Below are 26140 nucleotides of genomic sequence, written 5' to 3'. Positions count from 1 at the left end.
CGGCAATCACTTCGATTGGTAATAGCCAAACCGGTAAATACCCATACCCAATGGCAAGTATTGAAAGAAACGTTGTAACAAGCCGGTATCCTGGATCCAGATAAAGGATATAAATTATCATATATATATTTACTCAACATCCGCTAACTTGGACCAGGTGAAAATGGGGGGGGGTTCGATAAAAGTCACTTTTAGCAACGTGAGCTTTTCCTGAAGAATCTCAGGGTCCTATAGGCGTATCCTATATAATCCTTTATGCTATACATTCAACTGACCTCCAGGCATACTATGGAGGGCACTTAGACTGTTGACTGACCAAATAAGATTTGTGACACTCTGGCATCTGACTATGCAGTGATACTGTCTCACTCGCACTGGAACCTTAACGTCAAAGTCATGTCAAGTACTTCAGTCTCTTTAGGTAGGAAGCTGCACTTAACAGATCTATAGGACCAGAGGAAATAAGATCTAATCCTCATACTAACCTGAACCATTAGGGGGATGAAATAAATAAACATGTGAGCCTGTATCAGTATTTAGGGAAGACTTCTTCTGAACTTGCAAACTGTGGCCAGGCTCTAGTCACATTGTGTCCCTACACAGACAAAAAGGACTAAGTTAGTTAGTTTACTGTACTTGTAGACCTAATACAGTCCACTAAGAGACAATGAGAACTAACCGCAGGGGTTCCAGGATTTCCTACATCAACATAGCGAACTGCTTCAAAGACTGACAGTTTGGGGATCTAATCAAATAAAGCTGTATTTATTCAGACATGGAATGCAATGCATTCTAATAAAAACAATACAAATAAAAGCTGAAATATTTACTACACAACAAACATAAGATTAAAAAAAACGAAAGAATGACAAAAATGAAACAACTAAAAAGCACCCTAAGGAAAGCTTAAAAGATGCGTTTTAAGAACTATTCCACAGTCCTCCTGTCATAATAACCAACAGAGGACATGGAAATCAGATTATATCCCAGAGAAATAGAAGTGCAGTGAATGTAAGTAACCAAATTATGTTCCTTTAACTGTTAGCTCCGAGGGTATTGTCTTTAATAACCATATGCCCCAGTGGCGGTTGGTGACGTTTAAGAGGAGGGAGGATGCATATTTTTTTTAGTATGGACTTATTTCTATTACAGCATATTGGATGACTGTCATTCATATTCCAGTCACCCAGTTCAATGTAACATTGGTAGGTTTAGGCTACTACATGATACTCTAATTTTCCCTATACCCATCATGAGGTTGCTACAACCTAGCCTATGAATGAAAGTTTACAACGTAGGTGTATAGGTCATGATCAAGGTGACAGACAGTGACACATTCAATACGTCTTGCACACTCTTGCCTGCATCTAGCTGATATAGGGTGTAATCATTAGTCCAACAGTTGCAAATGAGAGTTTCTATTGGACAAATTAATGTATGTTTATCCCTGTTTCGTTCCGTTTGCCTCTGTTTAAGAAAGTATAAGTTTAATATGCAGGCTGTCGGTCTAGCCACCCGACAACCTGTCCGCTCAGCCCTATCCCCTCCTCCCTTCTCCGGACCATCTCTGGAGACCTTCTCCCATTTCTCACTTCCCTCCAACTCATTCCAGACCACTGGCTGCATCCCCTCTGACTTCAAAATGTCCCAAGTCGCTCCCCTCCTCAAGATACCAACACTCGACTCATCTGCCGTCAAAAACTATAGACCTGTATCCCTTTTCTTTTCTTTTCTTTCCAAAACACTTGATCAACTCTCTCATCTCTCTCAGAACGATCTTCTTGAGCCTAATCAGTCAAGACGGATCACTCAACTGAGATTGTGTCACGGAGGTCCTCCACATTGCCAGAGCTCTATTCTCTACCTTCTAGATCTATTCACTGCCTTCTACCCTGTGAACCATCATATACTCCTCTCCACCCTCTCAGGGCTGGGTGTGTCAGGCTCTGCACCCTCTTTGATTGCATCCTACTTGGGAGGCCGCTCCAAACAGGTGACATGGAGAGGATCTATTATCTGCACCACGTACTCACTACTGGTGTCCCACAGGGCTCGGTTCTAGACCCTCTCCTTTTCGCTCTATACACCAAGTCTCTCAGCTCCGTCATATCCTCTCATGGTCTCTCCTATCATTGCTGTGCAGATGACACTCAATTGACACTCAATTACTTTTCTCCTTCTGATACCCATTTTGTGACATGCATCTCTGTGTGCCTGACAGATATCTCAGCTTCCGGGGGAAGGCCTGCTCGCTGAAAGACCTCTCCATCACGATTGACAACTCCACAGTGTCGCCCTCCGAGAGTACAAAGAGCCGTGACCCTGTCGTTCTCTTCAAACAAAGCAGTGACTCACTCCTTCAGGTTCATTATGTACAACATCCGTAGAGTACGACCCTACCTCACACAGGAAGCGGCACAGGACCTAATTCAGGCGCTTGTCATCTCCCGTCTGGACTATTGCAACTCTCTGTTGGCTAGACTTCCTGCTTGTGCAATAAAACCCCTGTAACTTATCCAGAACGCTGCAGCCCACCTGGTTTTCAACCTTCCCAAGTTATCCCATCTCACTCCACTTCTTGCACACTCCACTGGCTTCCAGACGAAGCTCGCATCCACTACAAGACCATGGTGCTTGCCTACGGAGCAGCAAGAGGAACTCCCCCTCCTACCTTCAGGCTATGTTCAAACCCTACACCCCAACCCGAGCACTCCATTCTGCCACCTCTGGTCTCTTTGCCATCCCATAGAGTGAAGGGCCCAGTCCAAGCTCTCTATCCTGGCACCTCAATGCTAGAACTAGCTTCGCTCTGAAGCTAGGACAGCAGAGTCCCTGCCCATCGTGCAAAAGCACCAGAAACCCTACCTCTTCAAAGAGTATCTTAAATAAACGGGCCCCGGTGGCTCGGGCCCCGGTGGCAATAAATTAATAAAATCAAACACTTACCTTGACTTGGAAGAGTTCCAGTGTTGGACAGCCATAGTGAGCTAGGTAACATAGCATCCCTCTATGTTTAAGCCGGGTGTTTGAATAGGCTAAACTATCTAGCAGGATTCGCTAGCTAAGTGAAAGTGAAAGTGAAAAAATAAATACTATGAAATATAGCTAGCTCTCTCTCTCGCTTCTCCTTCGTTTTTAAAGAAAGGAATTTGTTCAAAACAATTGTCTTTCTCTCTGAGTCAACTAATCACCACATTTTATTCACTGTAGTGCTAGCTATCTGTAGCTTATGCTTTCAGTACTAGATTCCTTCTCCGTTACTTTGATTGGGTGGACAACATTTCAGTTCATACTGCAAGAGCTCTTATAGGTTAGAGGACATCCTCCGGGTTGTCATAATTACTGTGTAAGTCTATGGAAGGGTGAGAACCATGAGCCTCCTAGGTTTTTTATTGAAGTCAATGTACCCAGAGGAGGACGGAAACCAGCTGTCCTCCGGCTACACCATGGTGCTAACCTACAGAGTGCTGTTGGGGCTGTTGAGGCTATGACCTTCATTGCAAAACAGTGTGCTTAATTCAGTTATTTGGTGACGTGAATAGATTTAGTATATATTTTTTTATGTTTCACTATTTTTATTTTCATGAAATTCACTGAGGAGGATTGTTTATCCCTTCATCCTCTGGGGACATCCACATATAATTGAATTCCACAGTTTGCACTGAAACTGTCTGCTTTAGGAAGAAGCCCACTGTGGGCAGCCCACTCAGTACCATTGATTTAAATGTAAATGTCACTGACATGTCTACCTCAGATCAGCCTCTCGGAATAGCACAAAAAAACAAACAAGCAACCCAGAAGAGGACAAAAATAGCCTATAGTAACATATGTAGCATAATAAACAAGGTTCATGAAATTGACAACTTATTAACATCAGAAAATATTAATATTCTGTGCATCTCTTAAACACACATAGATAATTCCTATGATGATGCAGTAGTACCTAGCGTATACAATGTTATAGAATACAGTATATAGTAAAGATAGAAATGCAAATGGAGGAGGTGTTGCTATGTAGGTCCAGAGTCATATTCCTGTTAGGCTGAGAGAGGATCTCATGTCAGACGATGTAGAAGTAATATAGGCTACAGGTTCATCTGCCTCACCTAAAGCCTATTCTCATAGGAAGTTCATATAGACCAACAAGTGCTAAAACTCAGTATTTGGACTATGAATGCTGGATAATGTATGTGATATCAACAGAGAAGTATATTTTCTGGGTGACCTAAATATTGACTGGTTGTAATCAAGCTGACCACTCAAAAATACGCTCCAAGCTGTAACCGATGCCTGCAATCTCGTTCAGGTTATCAGTCAACCTACCAGGGTATTTACAAACAGAACAGGAACTAAATCATCCACGTGTATTGATCACATCTTTACTAATTCTGCAGAAATCTGCTCTAAAGCAGTATCCACACCCATCGGATGTAGTGATCATAATAGACAAAAAAATTAAAACAAAGTTACAAAGACTGGACCTAAAATTGTGTATAAGCAATCATACAAGAGTTTTTGCAGTGATTCCTATTTCTAAGATATGAAAAATATTTGTTGGTCTGATGTATGTTATGAGGAACAATCTCACGCCGCACTTGAAGCACTTATGAAACTGCTTCTTCCGGTTACTGATGCCCATCAAGAAACTGACTGTTAAAACTGCTAAATCCCCATGGATAGATGATGAATTTAAAAACGGTATGGCTGAGAGGGATGAGGCAAAGGGAAGAGCAAATTAGTCTGAACATAGACTGGCAAACATACAGTAAATTGAGAAATCACATAACTAACAAAAAGAAGAAGAAACTATACTATGGAATGAAGATAAATTATACAAAGAATTAAAGTAAAAAGCTTTGGAGTACTTTATATGACATTCTAGGCCAAAAAGCTCCATCCTTCATTGAAGCAGATGGCTGTTTCATAACAAAACCCGTTGATATTGCCAACCACTTTTTTGTTGACAAGATTAGCAAACTTAGGCATGACATGCAAACAACAAATGCTGAGCCTTCATATTCATGCATAATAAACCAAGTAATGAAAGACAAGCACTGTAGTGTAGAGTTCCACAAAGTGGGTGTGGAAGAGGTGAAATATGAATAATTAAGAACAAACCACCTGGTACCGACAACCTGGATTGTAAATTGCTAAAGTTGGTAGCGGAATACATTGCCACTCCTGTTTGCCACATCTTCAATTTAAGGCTAGAAGACTATGTTCCCTCAGACATGGAGGGAGGGAAAGGTCATTCCACTAGCCAGGAACAGCAGAGCACCCTTAATGGTTCAAACAGCTGACCAATCAGCCTGTTACAAGTGCTTAGCAAACTTTAGGAAAAAATGGTGCTTGATCAAATATAAAGTTATTTTACAGAAACTAACAACAGACTTTCAGCATGCTTATAGGGAAGGACACTTTTGATGTCATTGATCATAACCTATTGCTGAAAAAATGTAGGTGTTATGAATTTGCATCCTCTGTCTTATTATGGATTGAGAGTTACCTGTCATATAGAACAGATGGTTTTCGTTTATGGAAGTCTCTCTAATACAAATTCCGTTGAGTGTGGTGTACCGCAGGGCAGCCGGCTAGGGCCATTATATTTTTCTGTTTTTACTCATGACCTTCCAATGATCTTGAATAAAGCCTGTGTGTCTATGTACACTGACAACTCAACAGTACACGTCGGCTGCAACAACAAAATAAATAACTGACACCCTTAACATAGAGCTCCAGTTAGTTTTAGAGTGGGTAACTAGCAATAGGCTGGTGCTAAATATTTCAAAAACTAAAAGCATCGTTTTTGGGACAAATCACTCACTCAACACTAAATGTCATTTAGATCTATTAGTGAATAATGTGGCGATTGAGCAAGCTGAGGAGACTAAACTGATGGGTGTAACCAAAGCTGTCATGGTCAAAACATATAGACTCAATGGTTGCTAAAATGGGATGAGGTCTGTCCATGATAGGGCGTTGCTCTGCCTTCTTGACATCTCAGTTGACCAGACAGGACCTACAGGCCCTAGTTTTGTTGCACCTGGACTACTGCCCAGCTGTGTGGTCAGGTGCGGCAAAGAGGAACATACGTAAATTGCAGTTGGTCCAGAACAAAGCCGCACATACTGTATTGCACTTAGATATACACGGAGGGAGATGTCAGTAACATACATGTCAGTCTCTCCTGGCTCAACACTGAGGAGTGATTGACTGCATCACTCCTGGTCTTTGTGCGAGGTGTTGATGTGTTGAAGGTACCCAACTGACAGTTCAAGCAGTTGGCACACAGTTCGGACACTCATTGGTACCACAAAATATGATTATGTATTATGTATTTGACCTATGTGTGTATGTACTGACATGTAAGCAATGTGTGACAATTTACATTTACTGTATGTATTTCTGTCCTTGAGCTGTTCTTGTTTATTAATGTTCTGTGTCATGTCATGTTTCATGTTCTGTGTGGACGCCAGGAAGAGTAGTTGCTGCTTTCGCAGCGGCTAATGGGGATCCTAGTAAAATACCAAATACAAAGTTAGTTAGTTTACTGTACTTGTACGGCCTACTCCAGTCCACTCAGAGACAAAGAGGACTACGTTAGTTAGTTTACTGTACTTGTACGGCCTACTCCAGTCCACTCAGAGACAAAGAGGACTACGTTAGTTAGTTTACTGTACTTGTACAGCCTACTCCAGTCCACTCAGAGACAAAGAGGACTACGTTAGTTAGTTTACTGTACTTGTACGGCCTACTCCAGTCCACACAGAGACAAAGAGGACTACGCTAGTTAGTTTACTGTACTTGTACGGCCTACTCCAGTCCACACAGAGACAAAGAGGACTACGCTAGTTAGTTTACTGTACTTGTACAGCCTACTCCAGTCCACTCAGAGACAAAGAGGACTACGTTAGTTAGTTTACTGTACTTGTACAGCCTACTCCAGTCCACTCACCCACTAGCATCCTCTTGCGGGTCTTGACGCCCACACAGTCCTGTGTACAGGAAGAGAACTTGGACCAGGCGGTTAGCTGGCAGTCATCCTGGCATGGGAGCTGGCAGAGCTGGGTTAGAGAGGGCATGGAGCTGGCAAACTTCAGACATGCTCCCATGTCCGCTTGACCCCCATCCTGCTTCCAGCATGAGACAGCTATAGAAAGAAAGAAACAAAGAAGCAAAGAAAGAAAAAGAAAGAAAGAAAAAGGAAGGAAGTGGTGGTTGCTATGGTGTGAGGCAATAAGCTTTGGTACACACGTTGGACACTTTTCATTAGGGGAGACTCACAATCTCATTTGGTTAATGCCCTTTGGCTGCATTTGGAGCTAAACACGAGAGTCCCATCACAGGCGATCAAGACCTGACTGTGTTTAAAGTGATGATTAACCTACAGTACTGTCACTCTGGGATCTGGAATGACTCATTGCTAGTTGGTATGACTCACTACATTGCATTCCAAATTGCACCCTATTCCCTGTCGTGATCTAGTCAAAATTAGTGCACTACATAGGGAATAGACTTAGATTTCATATGCACTCTCTGTCTCCTGTTCGCTCAGTTAATAACACACACAGAGGCGAGAACAGCATTAAGTGATGAAACTGAACGTAGTCTAATGTCTATTGACTTTCCCACCCAAACAGACCCGACTAGATATCATTGAATGAGGAGGAGCCAGAGCTCTGTATTGAATTGTCTCTCCCCCCGTGTCAATGTCTACACAGATACCATTACAGGTAATGTGGCCTAATGTGGAGTGTGAAGAAGGAGGTTGAAAAGGTGCTCGTCATCTGATCAGATAATGGTCTTCTACTCCAAGATGCTACTAGAGGTCTGGTGCAAGGAGTGGAAGAAGAACTCTATGCTCTCAATTCACTGACTGACACCATTTTGTAAATCGAAGACAGATAGATGCATTGTTGCCACTCTCTGTCATGCTTCGTCAAGTTCAACACAAAGCAATCCACCAGAATTAACATTTTGTGTTTAAACCTTACTGTAACTAATTCATGCCTGGTACAGCTATAGGGAAGAGTTTTGGAGGAACGATTTGGTTATTTATTTAACCACCAGTCCCAGTGTAACATTTAGAATGAGATGAAAGATACATGAAGCCCAAGGTGTTACTTTGATGCCTAATTCCCTTTCTCACATCAACACTACTACACACTTCCACAGTCACATGCATAGTACCAAGCAAGTTAAATCAAGCGCAGATCAAATATTTAAATGTACTTCACATACTATATGAATGTGACTGGTCTCTCATGACTGTCAAGTTCAAAAGCATGAAAAGGAAAAACCCAAGTAGGCCGAGATGCATGGTCAAAAATCAATGGTCAATCCATGGTCAAAATAATATTTTTTAAGTTTCTCATGACAAAGGTATTTTCTTATATACCCGTCAGTTCAGATATGAACTCTTTGCTTCCAGAATCAAATTGAGTAGCTAGTGCATGCAGGATTTTGTTGCTCACCTCTAGCCTGCAGTCCAGGCCCACAGGTCTCCACAGCTCCAGGACTGTCCTGACGAACGGACCAGGGAACCAACTGGCATCGCCTCCACTTGTGTGTCTTCCACCTGCAGTAGAAGAAACAGGACACAGCTGAGTCATCTTGAGAGTCATAGTCAAAGTCTTGATTTATTTAACTTGATACCTCTTTAGTCAAAAGAGTAGAGTGGTCTTGGTGGATGATGGAGCCTTACCTGTATCCCAAACAGACAGACGGCGCCTCACAGTCTCTCTCCTGAGTCAACACCTCCGGGCAGTCCTGTCCCCCGTTGGCCGGCAGCTGGATGATGATGCGTTTCCTGTTCTGTTTCCTTTTCGTGTTGCCACCTTATAATAACCCATAGAAAAACACTTTATTCACACACTGGACCAATCACTAGACAGAGACAATAACAGCAGCACTCAAGCTACTTCCATCGAGTCTTGTAGTGGAAAATTATCATGATGAATGCCTGTTACCTACTTGAGTAATTGCAAATCACAGGTCCTTGAAATGTCCTTGTAAAACAAGTGTTTTGTTTGCTGTTGACTTTTAGCAGCTGTGTGTCATTAACCTTGACCATGAAGAACACTAAAACGTAATGAAGGAACACAGCTGGTTCCCAGCTCTCTAGTCTGGTGTTCTCCAGAAGATATGTACTTTCCTGACCAGTTCGGAGAGAAGGTAATGAAATAATCAAGTATGGCATATTGATTGATGTGGGCTTCACTTTTCTGCTGGTGTCCACCCAGCTCAGTGATTGGGTGGTGGAGGTTATATTGCCCTTACAAGAAGTCCATCAGAATCATATTACAGTGGCCATTTCCATGTTGCAATGTCTGATCAATAGAGGTAGCTAGCTACAGGAGATACATACTATATTCATATTGTAGGATATTCTGTTATATTGACAGCTCCGATGGTTCTCGTAGGAGACGGACAAATCCATGACCATATACTCCTAGTAAAGCCAGATGATCTGGGTGCCACATTTGAAATAATACAAGCAAGATTACTAGCAGAGGCAGATTAAAGGATAAAAAACTAGGAAAACAAGCCCAATGACTGTTCTTATAGACTCTATAAAGTATTGCTTAGCAGATGTTTCTGGTCATATCAAGTATTTCATGAATACAACACTCACTCCCGGGAAATGGAAACATCACTCTCACTCTCACTCACAGAAACATGTATGCTAACAAGCGTTTTCTAGCTCACAAAGAGGTTGTTGCAGTGCGGGCAAATTGCTTTAAATTGGCCCGGCATTTTCTGTTTATTAGCGACATTTGTTCTACTTCTTTATATAGAAAAACGTTGCCAGGCAACAATGCGTGTTCGTTGGTTGCTGTTCTAGGATGTCACAACTCCTAAGTGAATCACAGTTTGACTTGATGATTCTCTCAGCTCGAAATGAAATATTTGAAGAGGAGAAGAGAAATAATTTTATAATTGTGCAAGTGTTTTGTTTATCAGATTTGTCCATTTGTCAGGGCTGTCGAAACCAGGAAGCAAACACTTAACAACAGACCCACTATTATTTAGAATTCTCTGTTCTAATGAACTTCTTCACATGCTTTGAAGCACATGCTCATTTCAAAACCATATGGCTTAGGCTCCATCTCTTGAGCATTTTTGTCATGGACAAACTGCTCTGTATCTGTTGTACTGTAATGCATACTTGACAATAATAGGATGTACCTGCTTGGCATATTGAATGCCACTCTCTCTTGACATAGTGGCATTTTTCCCAATAATGTGTACTTGAGTGTGTTGAGGGGCCTTTACATTGTTCTGTATCTGTGTATTCTTGAGAATGTTGAGAAGGCTACTGGGTACCTGCTTTACATGTGGCAGGGCAGGCGCACCAGTCGCTGTAGGGGGTGACGCTGCAGTCTCTTTTACATGGCAGGAGGCAGGGCCTGACCGTCTCAGGACGAATACTCTCCGGACACCTGAAATCACATCATCTAGACGTGTCAAACTCATTCCACGGAGGGCAGTGTCTGCGGGGTTTTGCTCCCCCCTTGCACTTGATTGATGAGTTGATGAATGTGTAGAGATGTGTGCGAACATCGTTTATGTTTATGAATGCATATTTGTCTTGTCAAAATAATCCAACTGTTTACAGTATATCAATACTGAGTCATTGTTGTAATGAATGTCAGGGATTCTCCAAGTATACTATGAATCACTGGTTTTAGGGCTTCAGATTAAGCCCCTTCACTGCTTTGAATATCATATCACCTCTGTAACAGTGCTACATTGTTAGCTCATTCATGTCCTGTAATGGTAATGAACTCATAAGCATATCATACCTGTTTCATTCGTGACATTATACGATTTAATTATTTGATATTATGATATATTAATATATCGTCCCAAACCTAGTGGGATCAAGTGTGTTAAGTGATAGTAGTTCAGCAGCTGTAACAATTTGACACCACAAATAAACCCTAATAATGTTCATGTGTGTGAGTCCCAGAGCAGCATGGTGTGATAGTGTGAAATGGTAGCTGGGTAAAATTAAACCCTGGACGGGAGAATCATAAACCGCAGGAATAAAACTGCCCAGGGTTCATTACCATACCCAGCGTGGGACCTAGCTCATCCCCAGTCTGCCTAGTAGCTCCAGCTCATCCTGCCAGGATAATGCTACTATTAAAGCGGAATAAATAAATAGCTAATTCATTATTATGATTCACGTCCCCTGGCAGATACCCTTAGGGTGGTAGGGAGGGAGAACCCAGATACTTTAGAACAACTGTCTGGAACCCAGGCAGAAACCCATCAGGGAACCCGTCAGCTCACAGCTATGCAGCCAGACAGACAGTGGTAACAATAGGATATTGTTCCTTCCATAGATAGATACTGGGACAAAGGCTCTGTGCTTTCGTGCTTTGCATTATGCTTAGCAAAGGCTTATGGAACCCTGAATACATATTACACCACATCAGCATAAGCATAACTGTTCTACTGACATTTCATTTAATTAATTTCCTCTCTCACTTTCCACAAATATTATAGTCATATACACTTATATTGGTATTCAGTCCTCTCGTTGAAGGAAGAACTCATACTCTTACGACCTTGGGTCTTTGAAAAGCTATAAATGCCATGTATTATTATTACTTTGAAGGAGGAAGTCTTACTTTGAAGGTGGAACTCTTACTTTGAAAAAGGAACTCTTATTTTGAAGGAGGGACTCTTACTTTTTGGGAGGCACCTGTCCTACATTGACCCGGACACAGATGACCTTCCGTGTCTGCATCCCCACAGAGCAGGAGGAGTCCCCTCCCCTGACCCCGAACCCGGTCCTGGCCCCGGCCGCTGTGGAGTTGGCAGGGGGGACCGACGTGTCCTCGATACACTGTCCCCAGGGCCCTGTCTGCCAGTGGTACACAGTACAAGGGTGGTCATTGCAGCTCCGCACCTCCTGGAGAGCAATGCTGTTGGGGCACTGGACCCCGCCTGTCAAACACACAACAACCAAATGGTCAATCAATGAAATATACTGTATTTATAAAACCCTATAGCAGCTTTTCAAAAAGACCCCAAAGAGAAAGCAGAAGCACAAACATCACATTCAAATACAGGAGATACTACTCAGTTACATGATTGTGGTTTGCCTTGATTGGCTGCTCAGCCAATAGTTTTGTCCGTTGAGCTGGCTATTGAGCTGGAGCTGACAACTCTGTCATCTTATCATAACTAGAAAGATAGTAAGTTAAGCTGTATATCTCATAAACCAAACCTTCTCCACTTCCATTCAAATGATCCAGCTGTGTCTTTGTGCTCTTAAGGTTAACTTGTCTTTTTGGTTCCACTCATTGTGTTAATAACAACAGTACAGCCGTTTCAGAGCTAAATAAACCAGTATAGTCCCTTGGGGGAAAGCAGTCATAGAGATGGAGACAACGGAGATGAGTTGATCCTGGGTCTGACAGTATCTTAGACACCAGGTGGACAGCATGTGACCCCTTCCCACCCCTCACCACAGATGGTTGTGATGTGTGTGTGTTATATTTGTGTGTGTATGACCCTTAACCATCTCTCACCATGATTGGATGTCATTAGAGGCTCTGTCACGCTGGGATACCAGACCCCGAGCGGAAGGTCAGCCATTACAAACCGCAACGGGCATTGACCAATCAATGAGAACCACCAATAAATTAAGGAGAAGAATGGAGATTGTCCAATCAAGGATGGCGGACCACCACGATCCACCAATCAATGCTGGAGAAGGACCAAGATCAGCCAATCAATAGTGGAGCAGGGGAAAACAGATGGAGCGTACTTTAGGATGTGCTTCTGTCTTCAAAGGCCACACAGAGAGAAGATATAGATTTGAATTCCGTGTAGCCCCTTGGGAGCCTGTCCTTCAACAAGTCATTTATAAAAGATGCTATTTCCTTTTTCTTTTGCAAGTCTTGTAAAAGGTCTTTGACCATAAAAATTATACAGAGGTAATATTGTGTGGAAGTTATCTTTTCTTACATCCTTTACAATTGTGATGACCCTCCCACTCTGTCTGCCGTATTAATTCTCTTTGCCCTTGTTTTCCTTATTAGGATGTCGGTGGGCGGAGCTGGGAGGGTCATCAGCAACATGGGTCACACCTGGGTCCGGGTGTGTCCCGGGATAAATACACCTCTTCCCCATTCGTAGAGGAGACTGTCTCCATGCAGACACACTGATAGATTTTGGTTGTGGCATTTTTGTGGTCGTTTTGTTTGTTTGCTTTGGCACCTTTCAACACCCCTCATTATCACATCTATACACCCAACCACTCACTTACACTACTGATTACTGACTACACACCATTGTTAATTGTATTTAGGTTATTTCAGTTAATAAATATATCTTTGTTATTCCTTATCTCCACGTTGTCTCCCTTTTTGTTACGGACTTTGAGCCGGTTCGTGACACAACGAAGAACCTTCTTTCCCTCCATGTTATGTTACAGAGCTCTGTAAGACACAGTTCCTGAAACCTTCACGTCATGTAAAACCAGGCGAACTCTCCCTACCACTGTTATTTACTGAACTGTACCTTGTGGGTTTGGCTACCACAGCTAATCCTTCGTCTCGTTACGAGAGTGTCCTAACATAGCCTTTTGTAATTGTTACGTAGGCCTACTCTATGGGCTCAACCCTGTTGGAATTACCCAGTCATTTCTATTCTGCTATGTTTTCCAATTGACTGTAAACTGCTCTCTCTACTCCCTGAGAGCCTAACTTGAGATCTCCACACCACTTGTATTTTGGCTCAAATTGACACCGCTCCATAATTTACGCAGATCTCAAGTTATGACTCGGGCCTGAATTGGGAGGTCCTCAATCTGCATGTGTGATAGCAGATTGCTAGTAGAGCTGAGTCTGTAGGACTTCATGCTACACTCAGCCCACACCTGGCATCTGACACACACACACACGCATCTGACACACACACACACACACACACACACACACACACACACACACACACACACACACACACACACACACACACACACACACACACACACACACACACACACACACACACACACACACACCTCTTGCCATTTATCCTGGACAGTGTGTCTGTCTGCTGAGGCGTAGGAAGGCTAATAAATGATGCGAGGCATTCAGTTGATTCTGTTTCTGCCGTGATGACAGTGTGGCTGTCCTCCCCATGCCAGAGCATACCAGTATCCTTTTAGAGAAAACGATCATGTATAAAGTCTCTCTCCTGCGTGGGTGTTCTGAATATGCCACAGACAGACACTGTCTTGCTATGGTCCAATGGAGGATATCTACAAGAGCTGTAGCAGTGTTATACAATGGGCTACAACATGCTGATATACTGCAAGGCGATGGCACAGCTCAGTGTAGGTTGTATAGCGATGGGTTTTCAGGGCGTGACTGGCAGCTTGGACTGCAAGACTGTAACCCAAAGGCACTAGTTCCAATACTGACCAGACTTACACTTCTCCTCTCCTTAGGGTTTCAGTCTCCTCTCTTTAGGGTTTCAATCGTCTCTCCCTAGGGTTTCAGTCGACTCTCTTTAGGGTTTCAGTTGACTCTCCTTAGGGTTTCAATCGCCTCTCCTTGGGGTTTCAGTTGCCCCTCCTTGGGGTTTCAGTTGCTTCACTTTGGGAGTTCAGTCACTTCTCCTCAGGGTTTCAGTCTCCTCTCCTTAGGGTTTCAGTCACTTCTCCTTAGGGTTTCAGTCGCCTCTCCTTTGGATGTCAGTCACCTCTCCTTTGGGTTTCAGTCACCTCTCCTTCGGGTTTCAGTCACCTCTCCTTCGGGTTTCAGTCACCACTCCTTGGGGTTTCAGTCTCCTTTCCTTAGGGTTTCAGGCTCCTCTCCGTAGGGTTTCAGTCTCCTTTCCTTGGGGTTTCAGTCGACTCTCCTTAGGGTTTCAGTCGCCTCTCCTTAGGATTTCAGTCGCTTCTCCTTGGGGTTTCAGTTGTCCCTCCTTAGGGTTTCAGTTGCTTCTCTTTGGGATTTCAGTCGCTTCTCCTCAGGGTTTCAGTTTCCTCTCCTTAGGGTTTCAGTCACTTCTCCTTAGGGTTTCAGTCACCTCTCCTTTGGGATTCAGTCACCTCTCCTTAGGGTTTCCGTCACCACTCCTTGGGGTTTCAGTCTCCTTTCCTTAGGGTTTCAGGCTCCTCACCTTAGGGTTTCAGTCTCCTTTCCTTAGGGTTTCAGTCGACTCTCCTTAGGTTTTCAGTCGCCTCTCCTTGGGGTTTCAGTTGTCCCTCCTTAGGGTTTCAGTTGCTTCTCTTTGGGATTTCAGTCGCTTCTCCTCAGGGTTTCAGGCTCCTCTCCTTAGGGTTTCATTCGACTCTCCTTAGGGTTTCAGTCGACTCTCCTTAGGGTTTCAGTCGACTCTCCTTAGGGTTTCAGTTGTCCCTCCTTAGGGTTTCAGTTGCCTCTCTTTGGAATTTCAGTCGCTTCTCCTCATGGTTTCAGTCTCCTCTCCTTAGGGTTTCAGTCTCCTCTCCTTAGCGTTTCCATCTCCTCTCCTTAGGTTGTCAGGCAGCACTTTACACTAATGAATGCTTATTACTAGCACTGTGCTGTTGAGAGTCTGTAAAAGTTTTTCATAGTACAAGCATAAAGTTATGCTGACCAGGCAGTGAGGGGAAATAGATTGGTTCCCAGGTAGCCATACAGTATATCAACTACATACATCTACTTATAACATCTACAGAGCTGAATAACTACATCTATGGGAACACTGCATTCTAAGAGCATAAGAAATTATAGTACCGAATAGTGCAGGAACCTTGAGCACCCGCGTTAGACCTTAAAGGAAGGTAAATGTAAAGTTATGAATGTTCTATTACCAATCCCTACATTTGTGAAAGGTGCTATAAAGAATACTAAGCACAAGGGCTCTAAGCACTTCACACAGATGCTTTAAACCTAAACATTGAAAATGTAGCTCCAGAGCGTAGTTCAGGCATCTATCCTAAAGTTTCCAAACTTGTTATTCCTTGTGACTATGCCACATCACAGAACCTTACCCTGCATCACAGTAACCCAGGCTACAACCTGAGCAGTCGCTGAGGAGGAGGAACATACAAAATCATTTATTAGATATGGACAATTTGGCTCCTGTAACATAGAACAGAAATAGTGGGCATGGTGAATGGTTGCTTCAGCAGCCTCACATGAGATATCAGATACTCTCCTGCATGCTGTGCAGACCTGGGATCAAATTGAGATTTTTTTTCTTCCTTCATGTACTTTAGCTGCACATGATCGATCTCATCTGGTGCAACAGAACCAATAGAAAGTGCAAACCCTGTCCATATGGTATGCACTATTGACAGGCTCCATCAAACGCTCAACATACTTGAAAGAAAACAGGTACTATCTGAACCCCGGTCTGATGATGTGTGGCCTGGTCCCAAATCCGCTGGTGTGGTCGTGCCAACTCCCATAGATCAACTCCTATGTTTGGCATGACAACAACCATAGGAGTTGACTCTACTACACAAACAGATCTGGAACCAGGTCTGACGCTGTGGGTTGTGTGATCGTAGTCTCACCTTCCCCTGCGCTGTAGGCCAGTACTGAGCGGGCTCTCATCTGCCTTCCCTCTGTGTTCTTCCCGGAGCAGGTGTGTGAGCACAGGGACCAGAAGGCCCAGGGACTGAGGACACAGTCCTTGGGGCAAGGCACCTCACAGATGACAGGCATGGGCAGGATGGCATCACGGCACAGTTGGCGGTCCACATACTCACCTGGAGGCACAGGGTGACAGGAGACACAGTATATGAGTCTTGCAGTAGTACCATCTTTGTTACATACAGTACAATACACAGTCAGCATCATGTGCTGATATCACACACAAAATCGCATCGCAAAATCAGATCTGTCGCATCTGTTCACATAGACACCTAGAACCCAGGTATCGGTTATGAAAGGAGAGAGGGAGTTTAACAAACAGACGTATAATTAGGCAATAAGGCACGGGGGGTGTGGTGTATGGCCAATATACCACGGCTAAGGGCTGTTCTTATGCACAACGCAAAACGGAGTGCCTGGATACAGTCCTTAGCCGTGGTACATTGGCCATATACCACAAACTCCCAAAGTGCCTTATTGCTATTATAAACTGGTTACCAACGTAATTAGAGCAGTCAAAAGTTATTTTTTGTCATACCCGTGGTATACGGTCTGATATACCACGGCGTTCAGCCAATCAGCACTCAGAGCTCGAACCACCCGGTTTATAAGAGTACACAAAGCACACATGACATTTGTCAGCATGTTCACCAAGTCTGAAGGGAAAATAGGCACTGGGTATTACAATGCGTGTTTGCACCAGTATAAAAGATTGGTGGCTTTTTCAGACAAACAAGCAGGCAGACTAGAGAACCATTGGACATGAGGGAACAAGTCTGGGGAATTACAACTTCTTTCAAAGCAAGAACCTATGAATAAAAGTGGATATTTATAACCATTGAAATTCTAATTCAGGCATTGAGGCATTAGTTTAATATTTTACTCATGACTTTGACAGTGTACATGGAAGAAAAATGTGCTCATATCCAAATGATTGCATCTCTAATGCATAAGCAAGCTGGATAAACTTCATTGAAAGTGCACTTTATTCCAGAACTTGGTTTAATCTGGGGTGGGGAAACTGGCTCCACAGTATATATTATAATTCAGAAATGTTCACAAGTTGTTCACTGTTTTCACAAGAGACAGACTGACACACATTTTCTGTTTTGACTGAGTTTGAGTATCTCCAAACGTGTCAAGTCACATAGACATTAAGACAACAGATACTGAATCATTGTCATCTTCACGTAGGTGGAATATTCTGTCCTTAACAAATGTCCCCTACATGCTCGCACACACACACACACACACACGCACGCACGCACACACGCACGCAAACTCACATACCCACGTTACTGGACCATGATGTTCTGTCCAAATGTCTTGAAAAATTCACGAATGAACAAAACATGTGACATACAAGCAATTTTGATTAACTGGCTGTTAACACAAACATACTACTTCCTCTATTAATGTATACTTTAAGATTCCTCCAATCTACAGTGCAAATGTATCACGGTGTAGACTGCTCATACATATTGCATATGCTTAATACATAACACCATTGGAGCTGGCAGAACGATTAGTAGTATATTCACTTCTTCTTAATAGGGGGCGCTATTTTCACTTTGGGAAAAAATCGTGCCCAAATTAAACGGCCTCGTACTCTGTTCTAGATCATACAATATGCATATTATTATTACTATTGGATAGAAAACACTCTGAAGTTTAAAAAAAAAACTGTTTGAATTATATCTGTGAGTAAAACAGAACTCATTTGGCAGCAAACTTCCAAACAGGAAGTGAAAATTCTGAAAATGGGGCTCTGTGTCAGGGCCTCCCTATTGAATTGCCTTATATTTATGGATCTGTATGCACTTCATACGCCTTCCACTAGATGTCAACAGGCAGTAGAATGTTGAATGGGGTGTCTAGCTTGATGTGAGACCGAATGAGAGCTTTTGGAGTGACAGGTCTGCCCTTTTGGCAGTATTCAACTGCGCACCAGGGAACCCCACATTGTCTTCTGAAATGCGTTAGGTATACACGACGAAATGCTCCGGCTCTGACTTTATTGAATACATATGAGAAAAACATCATAAAGATGGATTTTCAACCGAGTTTGACCAGTTTATTCAACGTTTATTGTGAATTTTGGAATTTTTCGTTCCATGCGCCAAGAGTTCTTGGACATGTGCGCTCCACATGGCTAGCCAAAGTTGCTAATTCGACAGAAGAAATGGACATTCTAAAACAAAAGAACGATTTATTCTGGAACTAGGACTCCTTGCACTACATTCTGATGGAAGGTCATCAAAGGTAAGAGAATATTTATGATGTTATTTCGTATTTTTGTGGTTTATGTTGGCTCCAACAAGGCGGAGAATTGGACTTGTGATTTCATGAAATTATATTATATGATATCCCTGTGGCGCTAGGCTAGGCTATGCTAGTCAGCTTTTTTGATGAGGAGGATCCCGGATCCGGGAGGGTGAATCGGTAGATTAACAAGTATAGCGAGTCTATTTTTTGATTCAATTAGTAGCTGTTCTTATTGTCTTGAACTTAAAACCTCTACTTCATCACCCTCCCGGATCCGGGATCCTCCTCATCAAAAAAGCTGACTAGCATAGCCTAGCCTAACGGGACAGGGATATCATATAATATAATTTTCATGAAATCACAAGTCCAATACAGCAAATGAAAGATAAACATCTTGTGAATCCAGCCATCATTTCAGATTTTTAAAATGTTTTACAGCGAAAACACAATATGTATTTCTATTAGCTAACCACAATAGCCAAACACACAACCGCATATTTTCACCATGTTTCCAACGCATAGGTAGATTTCACAAAACCGACAAAATAGAGATAAAATTAATCACTAACCTTGAACAACTTCATCAGATGACAGTCTTATAACATGTTATACAATACATTTATGTTTTGTTCGAAAATGTGCATATTTGAGGTATAAATCATAGTTTTACATTGCAGCCACCATCAAAAATAGCACCAAAGCAGCCAGAATAATTACAGAGAGCAACGTGAAATACATAAATACTCATCATAAAACATTTATGAAAAATACATGGTGTACAGCAAATGAAAGATAAACATCTTGTGAATCCAGCCAATATTTCAGATTTTTTAAGTGTTTTACAGCGAAAACACAATATAGAATTATATTAGCTTACCACAATAGCCAAACACACAAAAGCATTTATTCACCGCAAAGGTAGCTTTCGCAAAAACCAGCAATAGATATAAAATTAATCACTAACCTTTGGACAACTTCATCAGATGACAGTCTTATAACATCATGTTATACAATACATTTATGTTTTGTTCGAAAATGTGCATATTTAGAGCTGCAAATTGTGGTTATACATTGTGAATACGTAGCAACATTTCCCCAGAATGTCCGGAGATATTTTGGACACTCACCTAATCTGACCAAAGAACTCATCATAAGCTTTACATAAAAATACTTGTTGTATGGCAAATGAAAGATACACTGGTTCTTAATGCAACCGCTGTGTTAGATTTTTTTAAATAACTTTACCACAACATACAGCTTGGGTTATTGTGAGACAGCGCTCACCAACACGGCGGAGAATAGGCATCAACATATTACACAGAAATACGAAATAACGTCATAAATGTTTTCTTACTTTTGCTGAGCTTCCATCAGAATGTTGTACAAGGAGTCCTATTTCCAGAATAAATCGTTGTTTGGTTTTAGAATGTCCATTTCTTCTGTCGAATTAGCAACCTTGGCTAGCATTGTGGCGCGAACATTCCCATCCTCTCTTGGCACAAAGAACGTAAAATTCCAAAAGTCCCATTAAACGTTGAATAAACTGATAAAACTTGGTTGAAAAAACCTACTTTATGATGTTTTTCTCATATGTATCAAATAAAATCAGAGCCGGAGATATTCGCCGTGTATACCGAACGCTTTTCAGAAGACAATGTCGAGCTCCCCCGCGTGCCGTCGAAGACAAAGAAAATACCGGACCTGTCACTCCAAAAGCTCTTATTCGGCCTCAGATCAAGCTAGACACCCCATTCAACCTTCCACTGCCTGTTGACATCTAGTGGAAGGCGTATGAAGTGCATACATATCGATAAATAAAAGCCAATTGAATAGGCAAGCCCTGACACAGAGCCTCGTTTTCAGATTTTTCACTTCCTGTCTGGAAGTTTGCTGCCAAATGAGTTCTGTTTTACTCACAGATATAATTCAAACCGTTTTAGAAACTTCAGAGTGTTTTCTATCCAATAGTAATAATAATATGCATATTGTATGATCTAGAACAGAGTACGAGGCAGTTTAAATTGGGCACGATTTTTTCCAAAGTGAAAACAGCGCCCCCTATTGACAAGAAGTTAAGTGCCACCTTTCCCCTAGTATCTCTTCACTAGTAGCCTACCTAATAATTGCTGTTTGAACTGTCTGATTGGCCAGTACTTTTGACTGTCGGTGGTTCAGGCCTAAGTGACTTGTTTCAGGAAACTAGTCGTATGTCGCGGGTCACTACTTCACCGTAGAGCCATTCGAACATAACTTGTATTTTATATCAAAATGTGTTTTTTGGGGGGCAGAAATGCCTTCTGGAATATGTGAACTTTCATGTGCCTTAATAACAAACGTGTATGCCATCTGTAAATACTAATAAAATTGCTAAATGAATTTATGAGTCACAGAAAAAGCGAGCAACCTTCCTGCTAGCCATGATTGGCTGAGATAAGGAGTGGGCTGGACATGCCGAAAGATGAGTTCAGATTGGTCTGCCATATAGCACGTTTCTATCTATTTGGTCAGTATGTGTAGGTAATCCTGTCTAACGCTGCTTTTTTAATATATATATCACGTTGTAGAACTGCACAAGTGTTGCTCTTCACTTTCTGGATGACCGAGTTTTGAAATCAGTGGAATTAGAGTATGATAGCTAAGGAGATGGAGAAAACACCTGTCTCCAGATTACATCTTCAATCTAAAGGCAACCAATGCATCCGTGACAGGGAGAAGCATCCATCCATGATGTATATGGGTAAGATAGTCTAGCTAGCTACATGTTCAGATATTACACATTTCTAATTTTTACAGAAAGTATTGGAAATGTGCCAGTACATTGTGCCCATTATACATTTCGTAGTAGTCAGCAGGATAAGTGCACTCTATATGTGTGTCTAGGTCATTAGACACCATTAGACATGCACCTATCTTGAGAGTGGGCATGTCTGTTTATTTGTGTACCATTGCTATGGCATAATGTTTCTATGCCCTAATGTGAAACCAAACAAAAATGTGTGCAAGGCAAAAACAGTGGCTAAATGCCAGAGGGGATGAATCATTAACATAAAGAGGAGTTACTATGTGTGTGACGTAAGGATGAACCTTCATAAAAAGTGTGTGTCAAGGCTGGAAAGGGAGTTACTTCATAAACCAGCTCGGCTTATATCACTTTGTAGTAAAGTCTAATTGAACTCACAGGCTCCGGTATTTGAGAAATATTATTGACTAAATATTTCCACGACAAAAGTCATTTTTGTTTCAAGTTAAAATGTACTGTTAGCTAGCTAGCTAACCTTAGCTGGCTGGCTCAGTAGCTAACGTTACGTGTATGATCTTATTATTTGTATCTCAGAGCCATTTGCTTTGCTCGTTATAGCCTAATGTTAGCTAGCTAACATTGAACCTGGCTGTTTAGCTACCTGCATATTCATGCAGGGTAGTAACATCATGAGTTGGAATTATGGTTAATTGTTTAGCTAACTAGCTAGCTACATGTCTTAACAAAAGACTCCACTATGCGACAACTGTTGATAGACGTAGCTGGTAAATTCGCTCTGGCTATCTACTCTGATTTCAGAGCACGGTTAGGATAGTCTAGCTAGTTACATTTTCAGATATTGCATGTTTCAAATTTTGACAGAAAGTCATTTTCATTTCAAGTCAAAGTCTACTGTTAGCTAGCTAGCTAACGTTAGCTGGCTGGCTCGCTAGCTGACGTTACGTGTATGATCTTATTATTCGTATCTTAGAGCCATTTGCTTTGCTAGTTATAGCCTAATGTTAGCTAGCTAACATTGAACCTGGTTGGTTAGCTACTTACAGATTCATGCAGGGTAGTAGTGTCATGAGTTGGGATTATGATTAATTGCTTATGCTGCTAGCTAGCTACATGTCTTAAGAGGTTAACAAAATACTCCACTATGCAATTAACCATTTCAATAGAATGTCACTGCGACAACTGTTGATAGACGTAAGCTGGTAAATTCGCTATGGCTTTCTACTCAGATTTCAGAACACTCTCGTCTGAGTGTGCCAGAGCGCAGAATAACTGACAAACACCTGTTGAATATTGCCGGTGTCAGTAAACGTTTGCAAAATGCATAAATTGTTGCAAGCAGCACAGTGGCAGTCACCAATGCTCTGGATAGCATAAGAACAGGATAACCAGCTCTGCTAGGGCAAGTAAAATGGTCAGCGAGCTGTTCTCTCATTTGTCTCTGGAAATAGCTATTAAGCTAGCCAACGTTAGCCAGTTAGCTTGGGTGCTTGACTGCTGATGTTAGGACAGAACGCTCGGATCAACCCTTAAAGAGATGGGTGGGGCTAAAGCTTAAGAGGGTGTGAACGATGCTGAATGTGTGTCGACAAAGAAGAGCTCTCCAGTAGTACCAAAACATTCAAAGGCCATTTTCTCAAAAGTGAGGATACAAGTTTATCAACTTTCAAAGCAGAATTACAGTTCAAGTCGGAAGTTTACATACACCTTAGCCAAATACATTTAAACTCATTTTTCACAATTCCTGACATTTAACCCTGGTAAAAATTCCCTGTCTTAGGTCAGTTAGGATCACCACTTTATTTTAAGAATGTGAAATGTCAGAATAATAGTAGAGAATGATTTATTTCAGCTTTTATTTCTTTCATCACATTCCCAGTGGGTCAGAAGTTTACATACACTCAATTAGTATTTGGTAGCATTGCCTTTAAATTGTCCCACTTATTGTGGGAAGCCTTCCACAAGCTTCCCACAATAAGTTGGGTGAATTTTGGCCCATTCCTCTTGACAGAGCTGGTGTAACTGAGTCAGGTTTATAGGCCTCCTTGCTCGCACACGCTTTTTCAGTTTTGCCCACAAATGTTCTATGGGATTGAGGTCAGGGCTTTGTGATGGCCACTCCAATACCTTGACTTTGTTGTCCTTGAGCCATTTTGCCACAACTTTGGAAGTATGCTTGGGTTCATTGTTCATTTGGAAGACCCATTTGCGACCAAGCTTTAACTTCCTGACTGATGTCTTGAGATGTTGCTTCAATATATTCACATCATTTTCCTCCCTCATGATGCCATCTATTTTGTGAAGCGCACCATTCCCTCCTGCAGCAAAGCACCCACACAACATGATGCTGACACCCCCGTGCTTCACGGTTGAGATGGTGTTCTTCGGCTTGCAAGCCTCCCCCTTTTTCTTCCCAACATAACGATGGTCATTATGGCCAAACAGTTCTATTTTTGTTTCATCAGACCAGATGACATTTCTCCAAAAAGTACAATCTTTGTCCACATGTGCAGTTGCAAACCGTAGTCTGGCTTTTTTATGGCAGTTTTGGAGCAGTGGCTTCTTCAATTTTTTTTCTGAGGTCTTGGCTGATTTCTTTCTATTTTCCCATGATGTCAAGCAAAGATGCACTGAGTATGAAGGTAGGCCTTGAAATACATCCACAGGTACACCTCCAATTGACTCAAATGACGTCAATTAGCCTATCAGAAGCTTCTAAGGCCATGACATAATTTTCTGGAATTTTCCAAGCTGTTTAAAGGCACAGTCAAGGCACAGTTTAAAGGCACAGTATGTAAACTTCTGACCCACTGGAATTGTGATACAGTGAATTATAAGTGAAATAATCTGTCTGTAAACAATTGTTGGAAAAATGACTTGTGTCATGCACAAATAATGCACATTTGTGTAACAGTCTTGCGAATTTATGGGTGTGTTGTATTGTAGGGGGTGTTTTTCTTCACCTCTGCCAAGCCATCAGCAGTCAGTGCTGGGAGGTGTGTCTTTCACCTCTGCCAAGCCATCAGCAGTCAGTGCTGAGAGGTATGTCTTTTACCTGTGCTAGGCATTTAGTGCTAGTACTTCAGTCTCCCCTGTGTTTTTCAGCGGCAGCTGTACTCGGCGGTGTTATCACCAAAACTGAGAGGTTCTGCCGAGTTGTTCTGCGGATATATTGTTATTTTCTGATGATCTCATTTTGTTCTTTTGTAGCTTTGGCAGCTATTTGTGTGTTTTCTATACCCGTTCACTCTTGTGTTTTCTATACCTGTTTCTATACCTGTTCACAATTTAGTGTACCCTGCACGCACAACCCATGTGGAATTCCTTTTCCCACTAGCACTGAGTTTGCTGATAAATACTTTGTTGAGGGAAAATGTTCATGATACGATTGTGATGTGTTGTTGTTTCACTTAGCTACTGAATCTTTAGATGAATGCACTAATCAGGATAGTAGCGTCTGCTAAATGACGAACATGTAAATGCATAAAGTTCAGTAGCTTGCCATATGCATAACAAATCTGATGAGACAGCTGTGCACACGGGAAGTAGTATGGTCCCCTGGATGTTTGCAAACATGAATGGAAGAGTTTCCTGCAGAGCATAACAGAACTAAGCACAGCTAAGAGATAGAGGAAGGGGGAGAGGGAGAGAGGGAGAGAAGGAGAGAGGGAGAGAGGGAGAGGGAGAGAAGGAGAGAGGGAGAGGGAGAGACTTATTTAGCTTTCATCAGGCATCAATTCCAGAGTCATAGCCTTGTGGAATTAGTTCATTTGATTTGACAGACTGTTAACAGATATTTTCAAATAATTTATGAGTGACGGGCAAAATGTTCAATGCTTTTTTTTAAGATTAAGCTTAAATATGCATATAATTTTTGCATAAAAAAAATGTATTGACCAATTCTTTTTAGCTGAGGGTTGTCTTAGAGGTGAGGTGTATTGTTGAGATCTTGAAGGTCAGAATAAGGATGCCTGACCCCGGAAAAGCTCTAAATGGATTTAGGACCGTGTTAAATAGCTTAAAAGGGAAACGCACAACAATGGAGGGATTTGGGATTTAGAGACACATGAAGTCTTTTCAAGGTTTCATTGAGACATTAGATATTGTTGGGGTCCTGCACCGATCTAAATCTGTGGGACGCCACCCCTACCCTTCTACCCCTACATCCCACCCTTCTCCTCACCCCACCCTATTGCACCCCATCCCTCTATCAAGGATCTCTTCCACCCCCACCTCAACTTATCCCATCACTCTTGTGAGGGGAGGGCCAGGATGTCACCACAAACCTCACTTCAAACCCTGCCCCCCCCACGTCCCATCTCTATACCCCATCCCATCGCTATACCCCATCCCATTTCTATACCCCATCTCATCATCATATCACGTCCCATCTCTAAACCACATCCCATCTCTATACCCCATCCCTTCTCTATACCACATCCCATTTCCATTCCCCTTCCCATCTCTATACCTCATCCCATCTCTATACCACATCCCATCTCTA

General features: G+C 42.1%; 1 protein-coding gene across 1 annotated transcript in view; it reads right to left on the bottom strand.

Annotated features, from left to right (window-relative positions):
• The window catches only part of LOC120022280 (thrombospondin type-1 domain-containing protein 7A-like), a 95387-nt gene that overhangs the window by 32376 nt on the left and 36871 nt on the right, over positions 1-26140 (bottom strand). Inside the window, exons 8-13 of the mRNA XM_038966184.1 lie at positions 16535-16729; positions 11700-11958; positions 10327-10442; positions 8705-8837; positions 8475-8578; positions 6956-7150 (exon numbers count right to left, since the gene is read on the bottom strand). Coding sequence (XP_038822112.1) covers positions 6956-7150; positions 8475-8578; positions 8705-8837; positions 10327-10442; positions 11700-11958; positions 16535-16729 — 1002 coding nt within the window. The remainder of the gene's footprint in view (positions 1-6955; positions 7151-8474; positions 8579-8704; positions 8838-10326; positions 10443-11699; positions 11959-16534; positions 16730-26140) is intronic.

This window comes from Salvelinus namaycush, chromosome 27 (assembly GCF_016432855.1).
Source record: "Salvelinus namaycush isolate Seneca chromosome 27, SaNama_1.0, whole genome shotgun sequence".
Taxonomy (NCBI): Eukaryota; Metazoa; Chordata; class Actinopteri; order Salmoniformes; family Salmonidae; genus Salvelinus; species Salvelinus namaycush.
Note: the sequence above shows the minus strand (reverse complement) of the source record. Positions and strands in the feature narration are given on the sequence as shown.